We start from the raw sequence: 24,955 nt of genomic DNA on the forward strand, positions 1-24,955 counted from the left end.
GGTTTTACTTTTTCTCTACGCAAAATATATAATTTGGATGTCTTTTGGACTTGTTTGTATACATAAAGTCCTTCAATGCTCTACATAGGATTTCAAGGTTGGACATATATTCCGCTTGAGGCTCAATATTTCCACTAATGAACCTCGTTGCTACCGGACAACCATACATAACCTAACCCATAACCTACAAACTACTTACGGAAAATATTATCCAAGAATTGAATTACTCATAATAGCCTTGCTTCTAACTACGGATACTCCTTGTCACGACTCCTTTTGGAATCGGCCCCAGTTGTCCCTGAGATCTCGATCCTGGGAAACCGCAATTCAGGGGAAACAAGAGAAATACCACCTAAATATGTACGAAGCGTCCGTTTAGACCAAAAAAACTAACATTTCAAACTCTAGTTCAAGTCCTGAAAATATGTGCCCCCAATACTCCAGCGTCGGTAAAGCGTCGGAAGAATGCCGAGTCGCCCTAGTGCGGGGGACAAAAGCCCGGGGAAGCTAAATCACACAGGGGGAAAAAAAAAAGAAAGCGAAAAAAAAAAAAGAATATTGCGGTCTTCTCCGATTTTATTTTCCTGGCACACCTCTTCTGTGTGTTTGGGAAAGATCTTGGCAATATGGCAACTGAAAAATACATGCACGATGTTGAACAAGGCTCAGAGGTATCTTTTCCCTTTTCCCTTTGCTATAGAACCTGACGTTGGTGTTGGTGTTATGGTGTTCGAGCTTAAGATGACTGACAGTAGCGCAGCTTACCAGCCCAGATGTGGTCGACGATGCTCTCAACGCACGCGAAAAGGCCTTAGTCTGGAAACAAGACCTACGCATCATTCCCTTGTGCGCTGCAATTTACTTGCTTTGTTATCTCGATCGCTCTAATATCGGTATGTCTTCGGCCCCCAAAGTCGGACAGAATTGAAGCTAAAATATCTAGGCAATGCCAAAATTTTGAATGCAGATACTCACAATGATCTCCTTTCTGAGACTAATATGACTTCATATCAGTTCACGTGAGTCGCAAATATTAATTAAACATGAGAATCCAAAGCGCTGACATACGAAAGGATTGCACTCATGGTATTCTTGATCGCATATGCACTGTTCGAAGTCCCGTCAAACTACTTCCTGAAGAAGCTCCGCCCAAGTGTACGTCTAAATCAATCCAAACCCATCATCCATTCCTAATCATTACAAATCCATTAACAAACACTAGCGCTGGATTGCCTTCCTCATGATCTCCTGGGGCGCAACAACAATGGGTCTTGGTGGAGTTCACAACTACGCGCAAGTAACAGGACTCCGTTTCCTTCTCGGCGTAATGGAAGCTGGCCTCTTCCCCGGCTTCGTATACTACCTTACGTTCTGGTACCGCAACTCCGAACGATCGATCCGCGTAGCTCTGATTCTTGCCTCGGCAACACTTGCTGGAGCATTTGGTGGTGCCATTGCCTTTGGTGTGGGCCATATGAATGGCACTCATGGCCTTTCTGCTTGGAGATGGCTGTTTATCATTGAGGGGGCCCCATCGTGCGCGTCTGCTGTTCTGGTCTGGTTCTTGCTGCCAGATTACCCAGAGACTGCCAGTTGGCTTACTGCTGAGGAGAAGGAGCTTGCTGCGCAGAGGCTGAGTTTGGAAGGATCTAAGGGTTCTGACCATGCTATGTCTTGGGAGGATGCTAAGGCTACCCTGACGGATTGGAGATTGTATGCTCATTATGCGGTATGGTTTTGCTGCCCTTTTTTCCCTTCTCGATTTCTGAAAGCTCATCGGTCAAAAGGTCTACTTCGGCATCTCGACGCCATTTTCTAGCCTTTCTCTTTTCACACCTGCCATTACTGCTGGTCTGGGATACTCTGATCTCCACGCTCAACTGATGACCGTGCCTCCGTACGCGGTAGCCTATGTTGTGACTATAGCTGTGGCCTGGTCTGCGGACTACTTCAACAGGTAAATTGTCTTCTATTCTGAAGCATACCCAATCACTAACCCGAAGTCATGAATTTTTAGCCGTGGTCTTCATTCCGCCATATTCTCTTTCATCGGGGCAATTGGCTTCCTCGCGTCCGCAGTTCTTCCCGCTAGTGCATATCTAGTAAGTCAGCCAATCATCCCACCTGGCCAGGTGCGCACCAAGCCAATGAGCTAACCCAAACACCAGAGCCGCTACGGATGCCTCATCGTAGCAGCCAGCGGCGCCTTTGCCTGTATCCCACCTCTACTAGGCTGGCTATCCTCCAATATCAGCTCAACGGCCGGTGCAGGACTCGCAATCGCGCTCAACATATCGTTTGGCGCTCCAGGCCAGATCGTCGGCGTCTGGATCTACAAAAGTGACGAAGCAAAGATTGGCTACCCAACCGGCCATTGGACAAATGCAGCATTGCTTTTCTTTGTGGCAGCCGGCTGCATTCTATTGAGGCTCTACTACGGGTGGCGCAATCGCCACGGAGACGGGGCAAGAGATGGAAAGTCTTTCGCATATTAGATTGATAGGGTTGGGGAATTGTGGAGAAAGTTGATGGCACTCGGTTTACGATCTGCAGGGTGTGCACAGTCGTATACGAAGTTGGGACTACATGTATCTGAGTCATATTAGATCGCCGAACTAATTAATTTTTAATGGAGATATATGAATTTTTCATAATTTTTGCAGAGTACAGAGTACATACAGCAACATTATAGCTCAGCTCTGCTATCTAACGCAGAAGATAAAGTGCAAGGTTGAAACTGTATTGTACATATCGGCTGAGTCTCTACTGTCCCCTTGTCTAAATTTACAATTCAAATCATATTCCAGATCATCTTCATCTCCACTCGCTCCTGTGGCTATAATTGCAGCAGTGACAGTGCTTTGGTGTGCGCGACGCTTAATTTTCCTTTTATGCTTCGTGGTCCCCGTTGTATGTGTACTGGCCGTAGGTGTCATGGCCATAGCATGCGCGCCGCGGGAGTGGGGAGTCATATCCCTCTCTGCGCGATGAGCCAAAGCATATGGTGATATTCGGGTGGACGCGATCTATTTGGAATGAGGCAGGGGGGCATTTTATGCTGTTTTGGATTGCCTGGATACTTTAGAGGTGGAAATGTCTGGCTTGAGGTAGATCGTGGCTGGGTTGGCTACGGCGATGGAATGATTGATTATATAAATATATGTAGTATTCCAACACCAAGTCTTTGGATTCTGCCTGGTAAGAGATGCTGCGTCTTAGGCAGTTTAATTTTCCCTTGTTGTCGAATAACGTCGATAAATATAGCCACTTCCTGAGCATGGCTGAATATCATGAGAGCGGCCTGTATTGTACGATATACTTTGTATAACGGATCGATATTTGATTTGCGTCGGAAAAGCACCATATTAAGCAAGAGTCTTGGCGATCACTCTTCAGGGCGAGGGTTTGTATACTGTGCAATTCTAGGCGGCTAAATACCGAGCATATTGCTAGCCATAGTTACTGAGAAGGCCTATCCTTAGATACTATAGTCGAGTCCATACAAAGTTCAGCAATGAGTTGGTCAAAATAGACAATTAAAGTTGCTAGTTAATAAAGTTCAGCGTTCCATGGTTCACTAAAAAGTAACCTTGGAACCGACCAAATATCCAACGTCGAGTCTACAACGTACTTTTGTAGAAATAGAAATGCTTCGTTATACCAGATATTAATAAATTTTTTTAAATACGTATATGATTTATCTCACCAAGATACAACGTTGGTCATTTGGAATGCTGCCCAACTCGGCCGCTATGCATCGGAAATTAATGTTTGGCTAGACACATGGCCAACGCTGTGCTACCCGCGGATGTGTAATTTCGGACGGGAGGGCCAATGCGGCAAGAACCCGCCAAGATCAACAGTACCTCAAACGAGGGTAACATGTACGACGCCCTTTTATAAGGTCTGAGTCTGCTCCAGCCGGTGGTCATGGACCATCTCCATTAGTATACCCGTCATTAGTAAAAAAAAAAAAAAAATCAAGAAAAAGGCAGGATCCAATCGTAAAATCCCTGTCAATAGATATTCTGTAATCGTATAATAAGAAACAAAAGAGAACAATTTGATAGAAACCAAACCCCGACCATTACAATCCCAAGTCCAGTACCATCCATATATGATACCAACGTAATAGATACCCCCAGTCCAGTTCCGTGTCCGAACTTCAAAAATCCAGCACAGCCCAACAAGAGACGATACAAAGAAACTCCCTCTGTCAAGCACATACACCCGATATGAACCAAGGAAAGATAAAACAAAGCAAAACATATCAAATAAGCAGACAGAACGTAAATCAAAATCAAAACCAAATTCTAGACAAGTAGATGCCCGGAAGATGACAAGTATTTGTCCCTTTTTTTATCCTGTAACTCCCCCTCGTGACCTTTTGTCCCAAGTTGCTTCCATCGCCACATTTGCCGTGTCGCATCGTGCTTGAGGTAAGAACGAGTCGCTTTGCATCTGCAGTAGCACAGACACAAACACACACACACACACTAATCCATAGCTCCAGGAGGTATCATCTATTCAAAATTCCACCTTAGACTTTTTGACAATGCCACAAAGTAGAGTTGTTCTCCAAACTATGCAGCAAGGAGTAGCGATTGGAAATCGTCCCGGGTATGACATCGAACCCACTCGAGCATGACAAGTCATATGTTCTCGAAAGGACAAACAGCAGTCACTTGACACAATGCATGAGACCGAGCCCCTCGCCTCTCATCAAGTGGCAGTAAGCACCCGGCCCAATTCCAGGTTTTTTGTCTCAAGGCAGACAGCACAGCAAGAGAGGAGACAAATCAAAAGCCGAAGACAACCTGTATGAACCCCAATCGGGGAGAAACAAAGACAACGATTGGTCGCAGAAAAGCATATGTGGAATGCTTCTCTCAAGAGATACATATGTGCACTCCCAGAAAACACGTATGTGGGGGACACCGAAAGAAGCTAAGGATAGCCTGATTCTCGGTGCATCACACGAGAGCTGACGACATCAAGACACCGTATCATGTACTTGAACTGTCGGGATCTAGGGTGTGTGTCACAACTGATATTGAGGTTTCACAGATGCGAAACAAGATAGTGACCTGCATTTGGAAGCGGTCATCCAAGACAGAGATCGTGGATGGTGCATCTTTCTTTTTTAATTATTTGTCCATCTTTCTGGTGCCAGAAACCATCCCACTAGAGCCCATGACATAGCCTCGGTAATGTAGCGAGCCATCGTGCGTAGTACTTGCAGAAATTGGGAAGATGTAGTTGTCGACGAGGGATAGTGCATGCATCAGCGGGACTCGGGGAGAAAAGGGTGTCGAGACGAGAAAGAGGCGGGAGAAGAGGAGTGCGGTGAAGGGGCTATATTTTTTTTCCCTGCAGTCAGAAACGCAAGTGAGAGAGCAAAGCGACAACAAAGATATGGGGTTTTGCATCGGATAGGACTTGTGGATCCCCGAGGGCCTTTCACAGGTGGAAAACAAACCAGAACAAGCACCCACTCACACAAGGAAATGAGGAGCCACAGAGTTCAGGATCAACATCAGAATCAAGAACCAAGAAATTTGATAAAATCACAAGAAGGGAAGAGAATGCCACCCAAGACTAGTAGGAAATATTTGAAATAAAGGATACGATCAGAAGCCGCCAGCTCCGCGACCATAGCCGGACGACGTTGCCTGCGGGAACAGCTGACCCTGATAGACTGTAGCAGCCCGAGGCTGCTGGTTTAGGGCCTTGAGGGCCACCTCGGCGGCGTCCTCTTTGGCATTGTTGATAAACTGCCCGTCGTACCAGTAACGAGCGGCGATATTCTGGCCCTGGACGGTGACGGTGCTGGACCAAGCCGTACGACCTCCTGCAATTCCAAGATAAATGTAATTAGCTTGCTGCTGTCAAAGGCTCGGGAACTAAAAGTCGGTGTACAAGGGAAGGGGGGCCATTTTTCTCTGTCTTTTTTTTCTGCAAGACTCCACTCCTTCCTGCAATGCCCACACACGAGACACACAGCGGTGGACTGAGGCACGCTGTGTATGTATGTATTGGATCGGGTAATAAGAGGGAAAATAAAATAATCTGGTGCAGCATGGGAAGACGATAGATGGAGACTGAAAGGGGAGGAGAATTGGAAATCGGATAAGTACCTCGCCGATCGGAGACAATATTGAAGACAGGAGGAGACAGCTTGGTGCGTGTGCAATGATCTAGAGATGGTTAGTCGAGTTTTCTTGTCATTTGGGATGAATTTGGGACTGCTGAGGTTTGACCACGCATGCCAATGGCTTACCCTGAAGCTGATCCTGCCAGCTGGGCCGGCTACCAACATTATTTCCTTGGAGACTGGTAGTATACGACATTGTTGCTTTGTAGAGCGAGATGGGATAATGTGGGAGGAGTGCTAAGCTTTGCAATTGAAGTGGTATGAAGTGAGATTGAAGGTGGGGAGGATATGAGTCCACGATAGTGTTTAATAACCCAATTGAAGAAGATCAGAGAGAAAAGAAGTCGAGCTTCAAGGGGAAGTCACAAGATATAAAAGAATTGGATCAGAGCTCAATTGGACCCGTTTGGAATCTCTAGTGATCTTCCTTGAATGTATTTTTTCAACCTTTCAAACAACGATATGGGGAGCGGGGAGTCATATAAACAGTGGGCCATATCTTCAAGGCCAGGGAAATAACACCCCGTCTCAGCTTCTTTTTTTTGTATTCTTTTTAATATTTTAGTATTTCTTTTTTTTTATCTTTTTTTTTTTAATTTCCCCCACCCCTGTGAACAAACAGGAGCCTAACCGTCAAACCTAACGGAGGGGCTTATGCATGTCGATGTGGACATGGCACAGCGTCAGCCAAATCCCCCCCTCCCTTATCCACCAGTCAAGGAACGTAGGTGTAGGAAAGAGTATGCGGATCATCTTGAGGCTGCAACCTGGAACGGCCCGGCGCACGCCGACTAAGCAAAAAACAGCCCTTGAAGAAACGCTAGACAGCACGTAAGGGTTATAGACGGAAGAGGGGCAAATCCGGATGCTCCCAAGTTGGTTCCCGCTCTATGATAGACTAGGAAATATTGGCTACTTCTCCTAGCCAGCATATATGATACCTTTTTCGGGAGAATCTTGGACGCGGATTGGATGGGAGAAGTGAACAACTCAGAGAAAACCCCACGTAGGGTTTTTTTTCTTTTTGGATGTGCATGAGGTATTCGGTTTGGATTTTTCTTTCTTTTTTTTTTTCTTTTCCTTTTTTGCTCCCTCGCCTCACTTGAGCACAAGTACTTTAGAGTAATAAAAAAGAAAACGAAAACTATCATCTCCCGGGATTAGTTTGCGCATGGACTTGAACCGTATCGGCGGAACGGCGGGCTTCTGGAACAACTATGAGAGACTGCATGAGGGGTAGAGAGCTGTGGGTGATGCCCAAAAAGCGGAGCCTATGGCCACAGCGTCAGTGTCATAGCTTTTATTGTTTAATTGTTTTTCGGGAGGATGTGGAGGATGCCTGAAATGTAGATTCAACTCCCAAGTTGGGCCGCACTGGAAAGGATTGCCAGCTCATCATGATGGATGAGATCATGATTATTTTGGAGAAGTCGATTTTCACATATCGACTGGAAACGACTTGCTGGGCACCTCTAAAGCCACAAACCGGGCCGCCCTGCATGAACAGTTGTTGTCGGGCCCAGGATCAACTTAAGAGGGAAAGGGAAAAAATAAAAAGGACAAAGCGATGGAATGAGGCGAGATGGATGGCATTTCCGCCGTAGAAACTTCAACAATCTGTCAGGAGGGCATGTGTTGCAGAGATCTCGAACAAAGATACGGCCAAGAATCAACCCCCTGGTTAGTTTTCCTGTCGGCTAGTCCCGTCGGGTTAACCGCCTAATGTGCAGAGAACCAAGGAAATTCGAGACTTCATTATTGTCCAGAGACAATACAAATCCCCCAGTCGGAATGCGTGTTTTGGCAGAGACGTGTTGGGCATTCATGCAGAGTCGACAGTATCCTCAACCATGGTTCTCGGTAATGCGGCTACATTGATGCACGAAACACGTAGAGAAACAGCCGATGGTGGACTAGGCCAGCACATTGTAGGGCGTCTAAAAATGTTGGAAAATAATTGAGGGGCCTGCCCCGCACCCAATCTTGATCTGCTAAACATCTTATGCTGCGCAGTAGACTACATAAGTACCACGTACAATGTTGGTACCTACAGTAGTAGACATAGTAGACATAGTAGACATAGTAGACATAGTAGACTATACTGGACTTAGAATACATGGGCTTGTTCTATAAGGCAGCAAGGCCAAGGATGTTCTTTGGGCTGTCGCGCTAAAAAAAGATTCATTCATAACCAATCGATCATGAGCCCTAAACAATAGTGACAGTTCTTCATATAATACACTAGTTCATACATTTCTTTTTTTTTCGCCTCTGAATGAGGAATATGTTAGGCGCGTAGGAGATGCATTGGAATCAAGACAACAGGTCAATAAAGCACGAGACATCTAGCTCAAGAATCGAACCATGGTTCACAGGATAAACTAGCCCTAGCTCCAAACCAGAAACCATGGTTCAGCTTTTGAAGCGGTCAGACCTGTGGACTCCAACGTACGCAAGTTGGGATGTGACTGTAAGCTATCATGCTTCTAATCCAATATGGAAAATGCCCATATCTGCAAGCCTGCTTGGTTCCCTGTCAAACCCAAATAAGAGGATCGCCCGGAATCAGCTTCGAGTCCCCGGGGTCCCATTAAACCAACATGATTCGTGTCAATGAAGATGAGGCGGAAAGGATGACGGATGAAAAAGTAATATAAAAATAAAAGGATGGCAAGAATTATTCACAAGAAGCTATACCTGAGCAAAAACAAAATATCCATATACTGCGTCATTCACATCATTAAGTCATTAAAGGCAGTATCAAGTCCCATTCACCATAAATATCCCGACTAATGGAGGACCAACTCATCCACTTAGCAAGGTCTTGGACCTGGAAACCCCTGCGTCGCTTAGGCGGATCCCCTCCGCTGTAGTGCCTGGCCGATCAGGCGCCGGGGGCCCATGCGCTCCAGGCTCTTTGCTAGCGAGTACTGGGCGGGAAGGATCCAAGACGGACGTCGCTCGTGATGCCAGCGACGACGAATGCAGTCGTCAACTAGCGCAATTATCCCTGTTGCGACAATTACACTGAAAAAAAAAAAGACCCCATTTATCAGCCTCATGCCTCATCATCACTTTGTGCAGGGGGGGGGGTATCATGGTGCATTCATTGTATACGAACCACATACCCCCTCGTAGGAGCGACAGAAAAAGAGGAGACAGAAGAAAAGAGGGGAAAGATACAAAGCAAAAAGCAAACAGGAAGAAGGCCAGATGTAGAGCCAGAGCTAGCACTAGAGACCAAAACTAGCCAGATGGTTGAGGGGTAGGGCAGGGATTCAGAATCACTTACTCGGCAACGTCAGGCATCGTCTTGTAAACTTCAGGATCACTGATCCACAATGAAGAAGGCGGCACCCAGCCCCCCTTACTCTCCTCTTCAACAACCTCTAGCGGCGCCAGCGTATCCGGTACCAAATGAGCAATAGTCTTGGAAGTGCGCGTGTCAACCAAGTAATAAGACACTTCATGCAGATCACCCTCTTTGCGGACCTCCCTCCGCCACTGGTACTTCGTGGACCAATACTCGAAGTCGTATTTTTTAGTCGAGCCGGGCCCTTTGCGGCGCAGCTCGACGTGCGCGTAATTCGAGAATTCGAGCAACATCGTCTCACCCAATATCGGCAAGGTGCACTGCCCTTCTTTCTCTTTCTCTTTCTCCAACTCATCCTCCTCAACCTTCCCCTTGTCTACCTCTTCCCGCGCAGCCTGGCCATGTCCATGTGCACAGCCAACCCCAAGCCCCGAATCCCGTCTCTTGAGTTTTCCATTTGGCGGACAATGACCACCCGCCGAGCCAGGCCTAAGCCCAGCAAAAACACTACTCCATGAGCTGCGCAGCGCAGGCCGTCGCTCATGGGCAGGCACAACCTCCCGCCTTGCAGAATGGCACACCTCTCGCCCCGAGTCCCGGCAGTACCGCCTGAACGAGAACTTTCGCGAGAAGAGATCGTACATGCGCAGGTGGAAGAGGATGACATCGCGCTGGGAGCCGTCGCGGAGGTGGACGGGCGTGTCTACACGCAGGTTCATATTGCCGTCGATGGTTGCATCATCGTGGCGGATGAGCAGTCGCCGTGAGGAGGGGAAGAGAGATGCAAATGATGAGGGTGTTGAGGGGATTGCGTCTAGTGGGTAGAATTCTTGCCGTTCGTTTACGCAGTAGTAACCTTCGTGCGGGCTTGCGGGCTCGATTGATTGGGGCCCGGGTTCGAGCTCGGCTGTGGAGTTTGTTGTTGAGGCATAAGTTGAGGTTGAGGAGTTGGGCTGTATCTCGCAGCACTCGTACTGGATTTCGGCTTCAGCTTCGTGTCTGTATATGTGTTTTTGAGCTAGGTTGGTGGCCCAGTCGCCTTTGTGCGGCTGGGCTATTCTGTCGCTGTGAACTGTTGCTGCCGTGCTTTTTGAGGATGAACTGTCTGTTGAGCTGTAGCTGCCGGCTTGGCAGGATTTATAGGAGCCCATGGTAATATAGGCTGTGATGTTGGTTTGTGTTATAGGTGTGTATAGGTATTTGTTCCACTGATCTACAGTGGAGTCGAAGAAGAGTAGAAGCGGATATAAGGGAGTAAGATCAAAGTCAGCCGTAAGTAAGCCGCAGGTGGTGTGGTTGACCAAATAAGGTATATCAGAGCAAAAGCGATCACCGGGTGTTTGGACCTGTAGATAGTCCGGGGGATTCCGCAAGTCAAGGAGGGGTCAAGTTCTCATAACATCGGGCACAGGGGGGGGGGTAATAACAGTGGCAAGGAACACTAAAGTGGTATCTCCAGGATTATTATCAGGGATGAGGATAATACAAGAAAGATAATCATATGATCAAGAGCAAAAAGAGACAGGGGTGGGGGGTTTCCTGTTTGAGAATATATAGAATAAAATATAGGGGGAATGGGGGAGAATGCAACAGATGGAAAACCAAATAGTGAAAGGGATTCGACTGGAGAGAGAATGTGGGAAACTGGGCTGTCACAATGTGGGAAGTATTTGGAACATTGGGGGAGGGGGGGGAAATGAGAAATATTCAACTCGTCATATTTGGGTACCCGACTCTTTGTTCTACACCAAAGATTTGTTTACGAGATTGTTGCACCTAATTATCTAAGAGCGTGGCACAAAGAGAAAGAGAGAGAAACGAGAGCCAGCCTCACGTCCTATGCTATGAATGAATCTACCTATAAGGGGTGGTAGAATTCCTTTGGCGCACCATGTGCTGTACGATGGCTCCCAGAATCAGGGCGAGGATTAGCTGGGCTACTGTGGCTCGTCTTCATTCGTGGCTTCATTCCTGTTGCTTTTTCTTTCCCGACACGAGAACCAGTGAGATTGCGGGGGCCTGCATCGAATTGGTCTGGACACGAGATTCCCTGTACTCCGTACTCCGTAAAAAGATACTTGAACTTCTTAGGGCTCAGACCCCCTAGGGTCCAAACACTTGGGAATCTAATGTTCTCATGTATATGCTATAGTACATCCCTTTATACACATGTAACATTAGACGTCATGAGAATCTTGGAAACCGTGGGCCCCGCGGTCCGTTCCGATCCATTGTTGTGTGGTGGGGACAGCAATAGCCGAGATTATATATATGTAACAAGTACTCCGTATGTACGGAGTAGAACATCATGCCATCAGAACCAGAGGTCCTAGACAGTTCGCCCTGGACAATTAAAAGAGTTTATATCATTCCGATCGTACAAACTAATCTTCTTAACGGTCATGCCTACCTTGATATGACGACATGATCGGCTAGTTTTTAGCGCACAGACTGAGACTTATGTACATCGCGAGAACGAAGGGGGTTCTACGATCTCAAATTCTTCACTCCGGTCTGATTGAGCAAACATAATCATGATGAACTCATAGTCTCCACTAACCTTAGTGGCGTCGACAATTGATCAACATTGCATTAATACTACGAGAAAACATCCCTTGGCGTGAACTGCGACTGAGAACATATGTCCAATAAAATCTATATACCCGTGGCCGAGAGTGCACGTCCAGTTCATACCGAGATGATTACAATATCCGTGAAGCGCAGGTGAATGGAAGCCAAAGCCAACGTCCAACCTGGAAGACAGAAGAGAATGCAGCAGTCTACACCTGCGCATACAGTGGCCGAGGAAGCTCCTCACCGGGCTTGATCAAGGTCTCTGAATGGCAAGCTGAGTGGGAAACGAGACCGGCACGGCTTCCCGGGACCGGGGATCGGAAGCCCACATAGGCTTCTCGTCGGTCTTCTACTGTGACGGACCAAGTATGCAACCCATAATAGGATGCAATGGAGTGGACCAACCAGCGACTGAGAAGTGTTAGCGCACTGGTCAATTTCGATATCACGATGTGGGGGAGGCTTACCCAAATCCAGCGGCACGGTCATCAGCTAGAGTCTCAAGCACCATCTTCTCACCTTCCCGCTCGCTGTGAGAACTGATCTCCTCTCGGAGTAGGCGGAGTCTCTCCTTTCGCTCGGGAGAGTCGTGCATCTGCCCATTACGACCGACAAATACAATCTCATCTTCCGAGTCGTCACTAGCCAAGTTCTCGGGAGCATCCCGCAACCCCTCTTTCTCAAGCAGAAGCTCTCTCTCATTCCACTTCTGAATAAACGTACGGACCTCATCTTCCAGATCTCGGAGCATGCCATGCGCAGCACGCGCATGCTTCAGCTTTGACCTCAGTTCCTTCGGGATGTGATGCTTCTCATTAGCTCTCTCCGCAGCCTTCAAAGCCAACTGTTGATTCGCCACATGGGAATAGTGAACGTCCCACAGGGGCGCAAGATAATAAGGCATCGGGTCATGCCGAGGATAGGTAGGTTGGATATCCCAGTCCTTTGAAGACGGCGGTTCCGCCCAGGGGTTGTGCAGCAGACGATCTTAATGTCTGGTCAGCATTTGCCTGATAAACCTGCGCCAAAGCCAAAAAGGTACAGATTCGGCATCCATCGCGATTTATCTAGTCCACATACGTACCGTTCTCCCAGCGCTGTCTTCGACGGCTGCCGTCTTTACCCTTGAGCAAAGCCTCCCGGGTCTTGAGTCCATCCCGGCGTAGAGGCTCCCGACGTCGAAAGTTGACTGTCGGAGGGCGGGACTCGACCTTGACTCGTTGGGATGGGATCGCTTCGTCGTCGAGAGGGATCGACAGTGAAACGGTGGCTCCGGGCAGACCCGAGCGCATTGGGGTCGGTGTGGACGGCGTCCTGGCTGCAGGGGCCGAGTCCGATAGAGTCATGTCCTGCAGGGCCGCTGCTGCATGTTGCTCTGTCCATGCAGAGATGGCTAGGGCTTGTTGCGGTGATAGGTGCCCTTGCGAACCCTCTGGGCGCAGACGTGGATGAATAGCCATAATGTACGGTCTAATGAAGGTAATAATAGGTCTAGGGAGAAAGAGGGATAAGGATGATAGGAATGGGCAAGATAACGACCCCGGGGAGATACGCTTGTCTGCACGGGACAACTCGCTGGACGTTGATTGGTGGACCGTGGGTACCTGGTAGCCCTAGCCCTGATTTCCTATTTCGGAACTGAGAATTGGCAGAGAAGTTAGGTGGAGCAGAGAACTAGGTGGAGCAGAATATTGAGGCTGTACGGAGTCCGGAGTATATAGCTCAAGGCTGACTAGGTATATTAAAGTAGTATGAGCCCTATCTCCGCAGGGCTGTGTGTCGCGTAGTGGAGTTTTGTTCACATTCTCCATTCTCCACCTTCAATCCCCAGATTCACCAATTCATACAGCTTTTAGTGGTTTTGTGTGTTATATTGAACATGATAGAATATATTTGTTAATTTATAGAGAGAGTTCAATAGTCCTCTGTAAAGGATTCGGATGGACCGGAAGTCCTAGGCCCCCGTTTCTAATAATATGACACAGAGCCTCGGTGTTTTAGCGCGCGGGGTCCAAAAATGGCTTGGCACAGGGCGCGACCTTGAGCTTTTAAAAGAAACCTGAGACCCTCTCTAGTTCCTTATTCTGCTTATACTTTTTTTATCATTATTCCATCATGAAATTCCTCACTCTTGCGCTGAGCGCAACGGCAGCTGCCATGGCCATGGTCAACCCAGAGCAACAACCTTTGGCGCCTTCAATTGTTCAAAACCCGCAGTCCAAGTCGCTGATCGAACTGGCCCCATACCGGACTAGATGGGTAACCGAAGAAGAAAAATGGTCACTCAAGCTGGTAAGAGTTCCGACTCGAATTTAATGGCATAGTACTAATGCTCCACCAGGATGGAGTGAACTTCATCGATGTCACCGAGGAATACCAATCGGGCTCCTACGGAACCCTCCACACCACACGGGTCGTCCAATACCCAGGGGCGATGGAGCACTCGCACGAGATTCTGCCTTTGTCCGAGACCCTCGACAAGAGTAACATGCGAAGCAACTTGGAACACTTCACATCCTTCCACACGCGCTACTACAAGTCGCAAACGGGAATCGAGTCAGCAACCTGGCTATTCGATCAAGTGACCGCCGCAGTGCATGAGTCCGGGGCCAGCGACCACGGTGCAACCGTCGAGCGCTTCGCCCATCCCTGGGGTCAGTTTAGCATTATCGCCCGCATTCCCGGCCAGACGGATAATACCGTCGTCCTCGGTTCCCACCAGGACAGCATCAACTTATTCCTGCCTTCGATCCTGGCTGCTCCAGGTGCGGATGATGATGGCAGTGGAACAGTTACTATCCTCGAAGCTCTTCGCGCCCTGCTGCGGTCGGAGACTATCGCCCACGGAAAGGCCCGCAACACCATCGAGTTCCACTGGTACTCTGCCGAGGAGGGCGGTTTGCTCGGATCACAGGCTGTCTATGCTAAGTATAAGAAGAACCAGCGGAATGTCAAGGCCATGCTCCAACAGGACATGACTGGATATGTTCAGGGTACTCTGGATGCCGGCGAGAAGGAGTCTGTGGGCGTTATTGTCGACTTCGTCGACCCGGGCCTTACTACATTCATTAAGGAGGTTATCACCACCTACTGCGATGTGCCTTATGTCGAGACCAAGTGTGGCTATGCATGCTCTGATCATGCTTCGGCTAGTCGGTATGGATATCCCTCGGCATTTGTGATCGAATCTCAGTTTGAGAACTCCGATAAGAGAATTCATACTACCGAGGACAAGATCGAGTATCTGAGCTTCGATCATATGCTGCAGCATGCGAAGATGAGCTTGGCTTTTGCTTACGAGTTGGCTTTTGCTCCCTTCTGATTTCTTACTGGTTTACATGATGGTTCGGCGTTTTATGTGATATACCTCTGAGCTGGGTTCTCTCGTTAAGAGTACATTGAGGTTCAACCCGATGCTGTTTTTATTTTTTTTGGTCTTGGAGGCTTATACCCTACATACCCTCAATTGAATGATTATGAATTGTTAAACTTTCTATCCTGGTAATCCACATTCTTTTTACCCCAGTATTTCAACACAAGAACAACCCATACTATGCCCAAGCCTGAGCGTTCAGGCTATGCGACCAGGGGGCATGTGAATCGTAATCAAAATACAGGGTACCCATCAGGATTAGTACAGCCGCGAAGCTTAGCTTCTTCTTTCCCTGGCCTAGAGCCCCGACAAAGTGGCAAATAGCACACGATTCCCCATCGAGTTCCAGAATGTCCTAGTGGATAACGGCTCTCGATCCGGCATTTCTCCACCCCCGGGACCCCCGGGCGATGCACCCGAGTGTTCCCCTCACGGGGGGGAGCACCGCGGGGACTTTTCCCCTCATCAAGATAAAGCACGCAGGACTGTTGCCATATCCCGGGAATGCGTCCGATTTAGGACGATGGGAGTGTATATTAGTTGGCGAATACATCGTTCTTGAACATGTCCCAGTTCTGTCCATATCTATAAAGTATAGCAACAGTGAGTTACTCCTTATAAAATCCTGATCAAATTATTCAAAGTGATACTTACACCATGGAAAGTGTCTAGCAACATTGTTCCACTTACCGTCATCAAAGGCGCCGGTCACGAGTTCATCCCCCTCCCTCAAGGCGAGAACGCAACCACTGCCGACTTCCATTCTATCCGCACCAAGACCGAATCTCCTGCACACTTCACTTCGGGATTCTATAAGATCGAGGCCGGGCCTGAGAGACCCGCGAGCTACAATTTTGAGGAGACAAAATATGTCCTCAATGGTCAAATCGATGTTTTGGTTTGTCTCCTATCTATGTTGAAGTTGGCCCTCAATTGTTTATATTAACCATTGCGGTTTCAAATAGGACGAGGCTACCGGGATCACCCATCATCTAGTCCAGGGAGACTTTGCCTTTTTCCATGTTGGATCTAAGGTTAAGGTATGCCGCCCTCTTGTATCTCCTATGCGATACATTAGCTGTGAAATAGCTCTAATTTCTCCTCGGCTTAGTTCTCGACTAAGTCTCAAGGGCTTGCCTTCTATGCTGTTACTCGACCTGTTCGATCTCCCCACCCTAACCTTAAAGGTCGAGAGGAAGACAAAGCGAAGTTGTAAGGAGTCGACCTAGACAAAAGATCTTACGGATTCATGAAGTTTGGGCTATAGATGGTGATACTTATGATCTCAACTTTGATTATATTTTCTTGTCATGCATAGTGTAGAGAGCTAGTAGAAATACTGGCCTAACTGATCCTTATCCATTTTTCCTATCGAATAATCTTGAAACAAAATTCCATGATTCCATGATTCCTTTGCTCATAGCCTATGCCAGGATAGATATGTTAACCTAATACACTCATATACATAATCTCCCAAACAAATCCCCATGCAGTAGATTTAAGGCCTACATGGTGTGATGAGATTATTAGAAAAGTAAAGTGAGAAGCAAGGTCTATCAATCTGATTTTGTGCTTGTAGATCTAGTATAGGGCTAGATCCAGATATGACGTAGCGATACTCACCGGTGTTTCGCACGTGATGCCCCTCTATCGTGTCCACTAAACTCACCGTTTTCGTATTTGTCGCTTTCAATTGTTATTTCTACATCCGGTCAAGTCAATCTCTCTCCTCGGGATCTATCATCTCAATCCCTCTACACAGACCACCCTTCAAGTCGCCCACCATGACCTCCGCAGCCCCCTACGCCAAAGAGCTCCATATCGCCAGCCTAGCCGTGCAACGAGCAGCAATCTTAACTAAAGAGCTTCTTTCCGCCGTCGACAAAGGCGCTCTTGACAAAAGCGACTCATCACCCGTGACAATTGCCGATTTCGCCGCCCAAGCTTCAATAATCGCCGCCATCCACAATGCCTTTCCCGACGACGATATCGTCGGCGAAGAAGACGCCACAGCCCTCCGCTCAAACCCAGACCTCCTCGCAAGAACCTGGGACCTGGCAACTAGTGTCCATCTCAATGACCCAGAAAGCGAAGCCCTCCTCCACACCCCGCGCACCCCCTCTGAACTTCTCGACCTAATCGACCTCGGCGCGAAAGGCGCCTGCACCCCCACCAGCAGAACCTGGACTCTAGACCCCGTAGACGGAACAGCAACCTTTATCCGCGGCGAGCAGTACGCAGTCTGCCTCTCGCTAGTCGAAAACGGGATCCAGAAAATTGGCGTCCTCGGCTGCCCAAACCTCCTGGAGTCAGGACCCGTCGCCGAACACCGTGTCGACCGCAACGGTCTCGGCCAGATGATCTCAGCCGTTGCCGGGCAGGGCGCGACCATCAGACCTATCGGTCTGGGTGCTTTGTTGCCAGCACGCCCGCTTGAACGTGTCCCGCAGATTGGAGATTCCGACGTGCGGTTCATTGATACGCGTGCGGCAAAGACGCAGGATCTCGAGGCTCATTCCCGCGTGGCGGCGAACCTTGGCTGCCCGTGGCCGAACCCGGTGGATTTGTGGTCGGCTCAGATGCGTTACGTTGCTATTGCAGTGCAGGGAGGGTGTAATTCTTTCGTCAAGGTGCCGCTGAGTCCGGATTATCGCTCGAAGATCTGGGATCATGCGGGTGGCATGCTTATTGTGCAGGAATTGGGTTGTCTCGTTACGGATCTCGAGGGGAAACCAGTTGATTGTTCGCTCGGTCGTACATTGGCTGGGTGCTATGGTATGGTTGTTGGGCCGGCTTCGGTTCATGGGAGGATTTTGGAGGCTGTGAAGGAGGCGCGAGGATTGTAAGTTTTTTTTTCTCTTTCTTTTATATATGGTGTGGATTCCTTTACATGTGTTTTGCATGGTTTTGATACCCTAGATAATCATATCATTGGCATGGTTACTATCCTTAGCATGTATATGTGTATAATCCATGGATGTACTCTTCTACCGGCATGAGGCTTGAGCACTGGCCCCTTTCCCCGCGTTATATTAGTATTACTACATTTATTACTCTGTCGAAAAGCTGTACTTTGTGCGTTCCGTACTATCTAATATTTCCAAGGTTATTTTTATGCTCAATTGCGGGTCTCATGTTCCTTGATTTCCCTGATCTCCCTTTTTCAAGATCCTATGCCCAATGGACTGTTTCTGAGTTAGGTTTCCCATAAATTTTCGATTTCCAAAAACATTTCTCCCAAGGTTGATCATTGTATTGAATAGGACTGTGCACGGTGATCTACGCTTGGCGGAAGTTACGCCAGGTTATAGTTCGTTCTCACTCTGGGATGGCGCTCAGTCCTTGTGTCACAAGACAAGTAATTCTAGTTTGAACATGAATAACATTTGATTATGATTATATCAAGATTTCTTCGAGAGTCAAGTATTTATATAGGTACCCTACAAGTTGGAAGCAGCCCTAAGGCGATAAGATAAAAGCGTTGATGTCATCACAGACCTCACCTGCATCATTTCCTGTTCTTCCTTGTAAGGTTCTTCTCATGGTCTGATTCTATTGGACAGTGGTCTGATGACCTTACGCGGGGAGTCTCCTAGTTATAAGATCCCCCCTCTCCTGCTTTATAGACTTCCGGTTCCTTTCTTATACTCAGCTTCAGCTTGAGTAATAAGTTTACCATGGCATCATTCAACCCATTCGCAAGACGCGAAACCCACAGCGCCAACTCGCTGAATACCTACCGAGTCCTAGTACCTCTAACCTGGGCCTTAGTCGTGGTGGTCGGCATCTACTACTCCATTCACTCGCCAGACGATACCAAGAAGAGCAAGAAGATCTGGAAACAGGCTAATAAGCATAATACTCCATTCAGCCAGAACACTACCGTGACTGGCGTTTTCTGGTAAGCTCAGCCTAGCACATCTATGCGTATATTGGCCATGATTATACTTTGGGACATCTATCTAACCTTCCATTTAGGATCTTCCTCCTCCTCTCTCAGCTCAGCTATGTCTGGCACCTCTTTTCTAAGAACAATGTCCTCGTCACGGCAGCTGCCAACGTCGCCACCCATTTCATCCTGAACAACCTCTTCCTCACCGCTTGGATCCTCCTCTGGACCCGCAACCATTTCTGGGGCGCAGAGATCATCCTCATCGCCCACTTAATCAACCAGACAGTCACATACTGGCGCCACCGCGGTCTGCCGGCATTCGTGCACCTACCCGCCGTAGCTGGTCCTTATGCCTGGACACTGACTGCGCTATTCTGGAATGGCGCGGTCGCTGTCCACAGCCATAACTTGCCTGGCCGTATTGTCGCTAATATCTTCATCTGGGTTATTCTCGCGATTGGACTGTTCGATATCGTCCTCCGGGAGGATTATATCCTTGGATATTGTTTGAGTTGGTTGACACTGTGTAAGTTCTTCCTTTCATTATCACTTCTCTGAGTTCTTTGCTGATAGGTATATACTTCCAGCACTTGCCCTCAGACAAGTTGCCATCAAGATCATTGCCCTGCAGTGGATCTTTGCCTTTACTGTCTTTGCCGTGTTCTTGGCTGTGTCTCTTTACATCTCCACGACCAAGTACACTGGTCGTGACAGCCTCTTCCGTCGCGTTGCCCACCCCGAGTCGGCTGATCGGGAGAGAGAGCCATTGCTCAACGAGGGGGTGTGAGCCTGTCGTCATGCCGGCAATGGGGACCCACCACGATAAGCCTAACCCAACCGGTCGTTGGGTAATACTTTGATCGGACTGGACGAAGGAAAACGAGAAACGAGAATGAAAGTATGGAAGTTAAAATGCAAGTCAATTCTTGTTTTGGAAGGATTATGCACTTTATGCACTGTTTTGTGATGGAATAATGTAGTCTTCAACACACTAATGTGAAAATGCATCGACCCACTCAGGACTTGGGATATTGAAGACATGTTGAATATTATTGGAGATCTTGACAATTCGATATTGGCGAAAGGAATAAAATGAAAGATCAACAGAAAATCACATGCTATTTTTAATAATTGATTATTGTTTCCAAGACTTTTACCCCGTGCTGATGACATCCAAGTCCCGCGTTGCCCTGACAACCGACTGCACCTCCACCTTGTTGATGCCAAAGCGACGGATATGAACGGGCTGGACTTGTTTGCCTAGTCGATTCCTCTTACCTCTTATCCTTTTCATTGTTTCGTCTTTCTCAACTTGTGTATCGAGCTTTGATATTGCTATTGTACTCACATTCCTCCATTCCTCATCTGTCGAACCTGACGGGTCCACCCCGATTCTGTCATATCTGCGAGAGGCGAGGAGATTCTCATCGTCTCATTGATACCCACCTTAGGTTCCATACTATGAGGCAGTGAATTCACGAAAAACATATCACATTCCACGTTCTATCATGAACCGCCATCCGCCATCCAATTATGGCGACGCGCCGCCCGCATACCTCAACCACGACTCGGCTTCCTATCTGTCTGATCCCGAGTCTCCAACCAATGCCTCGCATCTCAATGGAGGAACGATGCGCTTGTTGCCCAGTGGTGATGGCGCCGATGACTTAACTAGTCATAGGGCTCCTTCGCCTTCCCATTATGACCCGGATTATCATCACACTCCGTATGTATTTCCCAACTACCTCCAATATCACCTTATCCACTTTTAAATTCCAGTGGTTTCCCTCGCGACGAAACCATGTGCACCAACGACTCTAACTCCATCATTGACGTGATGGGAAAGCCTGGGAGAACGCCTGTGCCTTGGACAATTGCCAGTAGGCATTGTTACTCGGCTCGAGCCAACTCCTTCCTGTTGCTTGGTCGATCGCCCCCTTCCCCTGTAAACATTGAACATTTTGTACTCCAGTACATTTGTTTACCGTTTCATCCCTCACTCCACTCCACATTGGCCCTCTTCCTGCCAGCTTCGACTCACAATGGAACGTCTTCCAAGACCAAGGTCTAACATTAGGTCGCGTCATTCTAGGACCGGACAAGATCGAAGCTATGATAATTATTACGAGGTGCCTAGTATCTCTTCGCCTTCGCGTCCACCATCGAGCTTGGCAAGTGGACCCAGTATCCCGCCTCCCACGGGCAGTCTCGCAGACACTTCTGTCTACCCATCTATTCCCGCACGCACAGGATCGCCAATTCGCCCTTGGAGCCCATCACACATCCGACCACCGTCCGTGTCAAGTGTTGGGTATGAACGGGCCGATCTGAACGGTAGCCCGCGGCCCGGTACACCCAGCTCCAGATATGGGGGTAGTCCCCGTCGACCATTGCCTCCTGCGCCTTTGTTCTCCGGACCAAAATCCACAGTGGATACCAGCATCGATATTGGTGATGCCCATGGCGAAGATCCGTTCGGCGGCGACGGTCGCACAATTCACCACGCATCGCGCGGTAGCGTCCGATCGTTCATGAGTGAGTCGACAATGTTGGGAGACGAGAAAGATGGCATGTCAAAAGTCGACCTCGATGATGAAGATGACGATGAATCGCACATGATGGATCCCAACCTCCACTATGGCCCAGCACCCGACAAGCAGGGCCGTCGTGGTGTCCGTTCCAAGCAGGTCGCCAAAAAGGAAGTTCAGCTAGTCAACGGCGAGCTTATTTTGGAGTGCAAGATTCCCACCATCCTCCACAGCTTCCTGCCTCGCCGTGACGAGCGCGAGTTCACACACATGCGATATACCGCTGTCACATCCGACCCAGACGATTACGGCGAACGGGGATATAAGCTTCGCCAGCAGATTGGTACCACGACTCGCGAGACAGAGCTGTTTATCTGTATTACCATGTACAACGAAGACGAGATTGGCTTCACTCGTACCATGCACGGTGTTATGCGCAATATCAGCCACTTCTGCTCGCGCACTAAGTCGCGTACATGGGGCCGTGATGGATGGAAGAAGATTGTTGTTTGCATTGTTGCTGATGGACGTAAGAAGGTCCATCCGCGTACACTCAACGCATTGGCTGCCCTGGGTGTGTACCAAGAGGGTATTGCGAAGAATATTGTCAACCAAAAGGAAGTCCAGGCACACGTGTACGAGTACACCACGCAGGTCTCGCTTGACGATGATCTCAAGTTCAAGGGTGCTGAGAAGGGAATTGTGCCGTGTCAGGTTATCTTCTGTTTAAAGGAACACAACAAGAAGAAGCTGAACTCCCACCGATGGTTCTTCAATGCTTTCGGTCGTGCCCTTCAACCCAACATCTGTATTTTACTCGATGTTGGAACTCGACCAGAGCCAATGGCTCTCTACCACCTCTGGAAGGCATTCGATCAGGACTCCAATGTTGCGGGCGCTGCTGGTGAGATCAAGGCTGCCAAGGGTAAGAATATGCTCGGTTTGCTCAACCCTCTTGTGGCAAGTCAAAACTTCGAATACAAGATGTCCAACATTCTGGACAAGCCACTAGAATCTGTCTTTGGTTACATCACTGTGTTGCCCGGTGCGCTCAGTGCTTATCGATTCTTTGCCCTACAAAATGACGCAGATGGCCATGGTCCCCTCAATCAATATTTCAAGGGTGAAACACTACACGGTCAAGATGCAGACGTTTTCACTGCCAACATGTACCTGGCTGAAGATCGTATTCTCTGCTGGGAGTTGGTTGCCAAGCGGGAAGAGAGATGGGTGTTGAAGTTCGTCAAGAACGCCGTTGGAGAAACTGATGTGCCGGACACAGTTCCTGAGTTCATCTCCCAGCGCCGAAGATGGCTGAATGGTGCTTTCTTCGCTGCTGTCTATTCGATTTTCAATGCCAAGCAGATCTGGAAGACGGATCATACTCTTCCCCGGAAGATCTTGCTTCACATCGAGTTCTTTTATCAATTCCTTAATCTACTATTTACCTACTTTGGTCTTGTGGGTCTTACTATCTCTTTTTCTCTGGATGCGTTCACTGACTTTCCACAGGCCAATTTCTACCTCGCTTTCTACTTCATTGCTGGGTCTCTGACTGATCCGAAGCTTGATCCGTTTGGTCACCACATGGGCAAATACATCTTCGTTGTTTTACGCTATGCTTGTATTCTGGTCATGTGTTTGCAGTTCATTATCTCATTGGGTAATCGACCGCAAGGGTGAGTCCACAATACTTCATCATACATTGCGACTTGACTGACGTTACTTCTTAGTGCCAAAAATCTCTATCTCTCTGGTATCATCGTTTACGCCATTATCATGTTCTACACCGTCTTCTGCGCCCTTTACTTGGTGGTCAAAGAGTTACTCGCACGTGCTGGCGTCGGAGAGGATGATATGGAAGTAGGGGACGGCCTGATGATGAACATTGTCCTTTCCATGTTGTCAACCGTCGGCCTCTACTTCTACACTTCATTCCTCTACCTGGACCCGTGGCACATGTTCACCTCTTCGATTCAATACTTCCTGCTCATGCCCAGCTACATCTGCATTCTCCAGGTCTACGCGTTCTGCAACACCCACGACGTAACCTGGGGAACCAAAGGAGACAATGTGATCAATACCGATCTTGGCGCAGCAAAGACCATCAACGGCTCAACTGTCGTCATCGAAATGCCGTCCGAGCAACTCGACATTGACTCCGGCTACGACGCGGCCCTCCGCAATCTCCGCGATCGTCTCGAAGTCCCAGAGCCCCCACCATCAGACTCCCAGCTACAGGAGGACTACTACCGCGCCGTCCGTACTTACATGGTCTCCATCTGGATGGTCGCAAATGTAGTCCTCGGCATGGCTATCTCCGAAATTTACGGTATTGATGCCGGTGGTACTAACATTTACCTCGCTATCATCTTGTGGTCTGTCGCTGTCCTCGCTGCTATTCGTGCTATCGGCTCTACTACCTATGCGATCTTGAACGTCGTTCAGAAAATTGTCGAAGGAAAGACGAAGTTCGATGCGGGTAACATGACAAACTTTGCCCCTAGTTCTTTCGGTGGTTCCAGTGCCGCTGCTACCTCTGAGTCTGGGGCGACCGCCCCCCGTCCTGTGCGCTATGGGGGCGGTGCTTCCTTTAAGGATAAAATTGCCGAAGCTCGCTGGACTGCTGGTAGGGCGGTTGGAAAAGCTATGTTCTGGCGGAAGTAGACGATTGAGATGATCTATTTTGGTTGTTTTTTTCTTTCTGATTTCTTTGTGGTTCTTTTTTCTTTGAGATCGCCTTGTAACTTTCCTGGATCTCGTGGAGTTCTTCTGATTTGGGTTTTCTTTTGAGATATCAGGTGTTTATTCTTTGCTTTTTCTCTTATGATGGAAATATTGTCATGATAATGCTCTTTTTTGCTTTTTATTCTCGTTATTCTATCTTTCTGGATACTTGGACATGTGTATTGATTGATGTACTTACGCGGCCACTTTTGGGGGTTGGAATCAATGCATTGGATGGTGATTAACAAAAAATGACTCAACTCCAGATAATATCCCATGATCTTTTCAGGGTGTTTATCTCTAGCCTATTCTACTTTGATACTCGCACGCAACTTCCAGTTCCTACACTAGACACCGCTAAAATTGAACATCTATGCACGAAGTTCGTATCACA

The 24,955-nt window shown here is 48.2% G+C and overlaps 10 protein-coding genes across 10 annotated transcripts; 6 read left to right on the forward strand and 4 right to left on the reverse strand.

The window, feature by feature from the left end:
- Nucleotides 1-626: 626 nt before the first annotated feature.
- Nucleotides 627-2,495, forward strand: N7447_006657 (uncharacterized protein; the record flags this gene model as incomplete). Its single annotated transcript, XM_057230919.1, has 8 exons — nt 627-671; nt 761-893; nt 944-1,019; nt 1,074-1,155; nt 1,223-1,729; nt 1,788-1,957; nt 2,018-2,102; nt 2,169-2,495. 8 exons carry the CDS (start codon nt 627-629, stop codon nt 2,493-2,495), a joined length of 1,425 nt encoding a protein of 474 aa, XP_057086009.1.
- A 2,652-nt stretch (nt 2,496-5,147) lies between these two features.
- N7447_006658 (uncharacterized protein) lies at nt 5,148-5,537 on the reverse strand (the record flags this gene model as incomplete). The annotated part of the gene is made up of 2 exons (XM_057230920.1): nt 5,148-5,457; nt 5,500-5,537. The coding sequence occupies 2 exons, from the start codon at nt 5,535-5,537 to the stop codon at nt 5,148-5,150; spliced, it is 348 nt and encodes a 115-aa protein (XP_057086010.1).
- Nucleotides 5,538-5,630: 93 nt separating this feature from the next.
- On the reverse strand, nt 5,631-6,350 carry N7447_006659 (uncharacterized protein; the record flags this gene model as incomplete). The annotated part of the gene is made up of 3 exons (XM_057230921.1): nt 5,631-5,851; nt 6,138-6,197; nt 6,281-6,350. The coding sequence occupies 3 exons, from the start codon at nt 6,348-6,350 to the stop codon at nt 5,631-5,633; spliced, it is 351 nt and encodes a 116-aa protein (XP_057086011.1).
- A 2,653-nt stretch (nt 6,351-9,003) lies between these two features.
- On the reverse strand, nt 9,004-10,618 carry N7447_006660 (uncharacterized protein; the record flags this gene model as incomplete). Its single annotated transcript, XM_057230922.1, has 2 exons — nt 9,004-9,181; nt 9,447-10,618. 2 exons carry the CDS (start codon nt 10,616-10,618, stop codon nt 9,004-9,006), a joined length of 1,350 nt encoding a protein of 449 aa, XP_057086012.1.
- Nucleotides 10,619-12,247: 1,629 nt separating this feature from the next.
- N7447_006661 (uncharacterized protein) lies at nt 12,248-13,501 on the reverse strand (the record flags this gene model as incomplete). Its single annotated transcript, XM_057230923.1, has 3 exons — nt 12,248-12,452; nt 12,509-13,028; nt 13,126-13,501. 3 exons carry the CDS (start codon nt 13,499-13,501, stop codon nt 12,248-12,250), a joined length of 1,101 nt encoding a protein of 366 aa, XP_057086013.1.
- Nucleotides 13,502-14,156: 655 nt separating this feature from the next.
- lap1 (putative aminopeptidase) lies at nt 14,157-15,363 on the forward strand (the record flags this gene model as incomplete). The annotated part of the gene is made up of 2 exons (XM_057230924.1): nt 14,157-14,333; nt 14,383-15,363. 2 exons carry the CDS (start codon nt 14,157-14,159, stop codon nt 15,361-15,363), a joined length of 1,158 nt encoding a protein of 385 aa, XP_057086014.1.
- A 615-nt stretch (nt 15,364-15,978) lies between these two features.
- Nucleotides 15,979-16,630, forward strand: N7447_006663 (Ethanolamine utilization EutQ; the record flags this gene model as incomplete). Its single annotated transcript, XM_057230925.1, has 4 exons — nt 15,979-15,991; nt 16,080-16,312; nt 16,380-16,454; nt 16,526-16,630. 4 exons carry the CDS (start codon nt 15,979-15,981, stop codon nt 16,628-16,630), a joined length of 426 nt encoding a protein of 141 aa, XP_057086015.1.
- A 568-nt stretch (nt 16,631-17,198) lies between these two features.
- N7447_006664 (inositol monophosphatase family protein) lies at nt 17,199-18,260 on the forward strand (the record flags this gene model as incomplete). The annotated part of the gene is made up of 1 exon (XM_057230926.1): nt 17,199-18,260. One exon carries the CDS (start codon nt 17,199-17,201, stop codon nt 18,258-18,260), a length of 1,062 nt encoding a protein of 353 aa, XP_057086016.1.
- An 831-nt stretch (nt 18,261-19,091) lies between these two features.
- N7447_006665 (DUF1774 domain-containing protein) lies at nt 19,092-20,093 on the forward strand (the record flags this gene model as incomplete). The annotated part of the gene is made up of 3 exons (XM_057230927.1): nt 19,092-19,315; nt 19,393-19,832; nt 19,894-20,093. 3 exons carry the CDS (start codon nt 19,092-19,094, stop codon nt 20,091-20,093), a joined length of 864 nt encoding a protein of 287 aa, XP_057086017.1.
- A 721-nt stretch (nt 20,094-20,814) lies between these two features.
- On the forward strand, nt 20,815-24,501 carry chsB (chitin synthase class II; the record flags this gene model as incomplete). The annotated part of the gene is made up of 3 exons (XM_057230928.1): nt 20,815-21,032; nt 21,399-23,513; nt 23,568-24,501. 3 exons carry the CDS (start codon nt 20,815-20,817, stop codon nt 24,499-24,501), a joined length of 3,267 nt encoding a protein of 1,088 aa, XP_057086018.1.
- Nucleotides 24,502-24,955: the final 454 nt, after the last annotated feature.

The sequence above is a fragment of the Penicillium robsamsonii genome (genome assembly GCF_028829455.1).
Source record: "Penicillium robsamsonii strain IBT 29466 chromosome Unknown utg000003l_segment0_segment0, whole genome shotgun sequence".
Lineage (NCBI taxonomy): Eukaryota > Fungi > Ascomycota > Eurotiomycetes > Eurotiales > Aspergillaceae > Penicillium > Penicillium robsamsonii.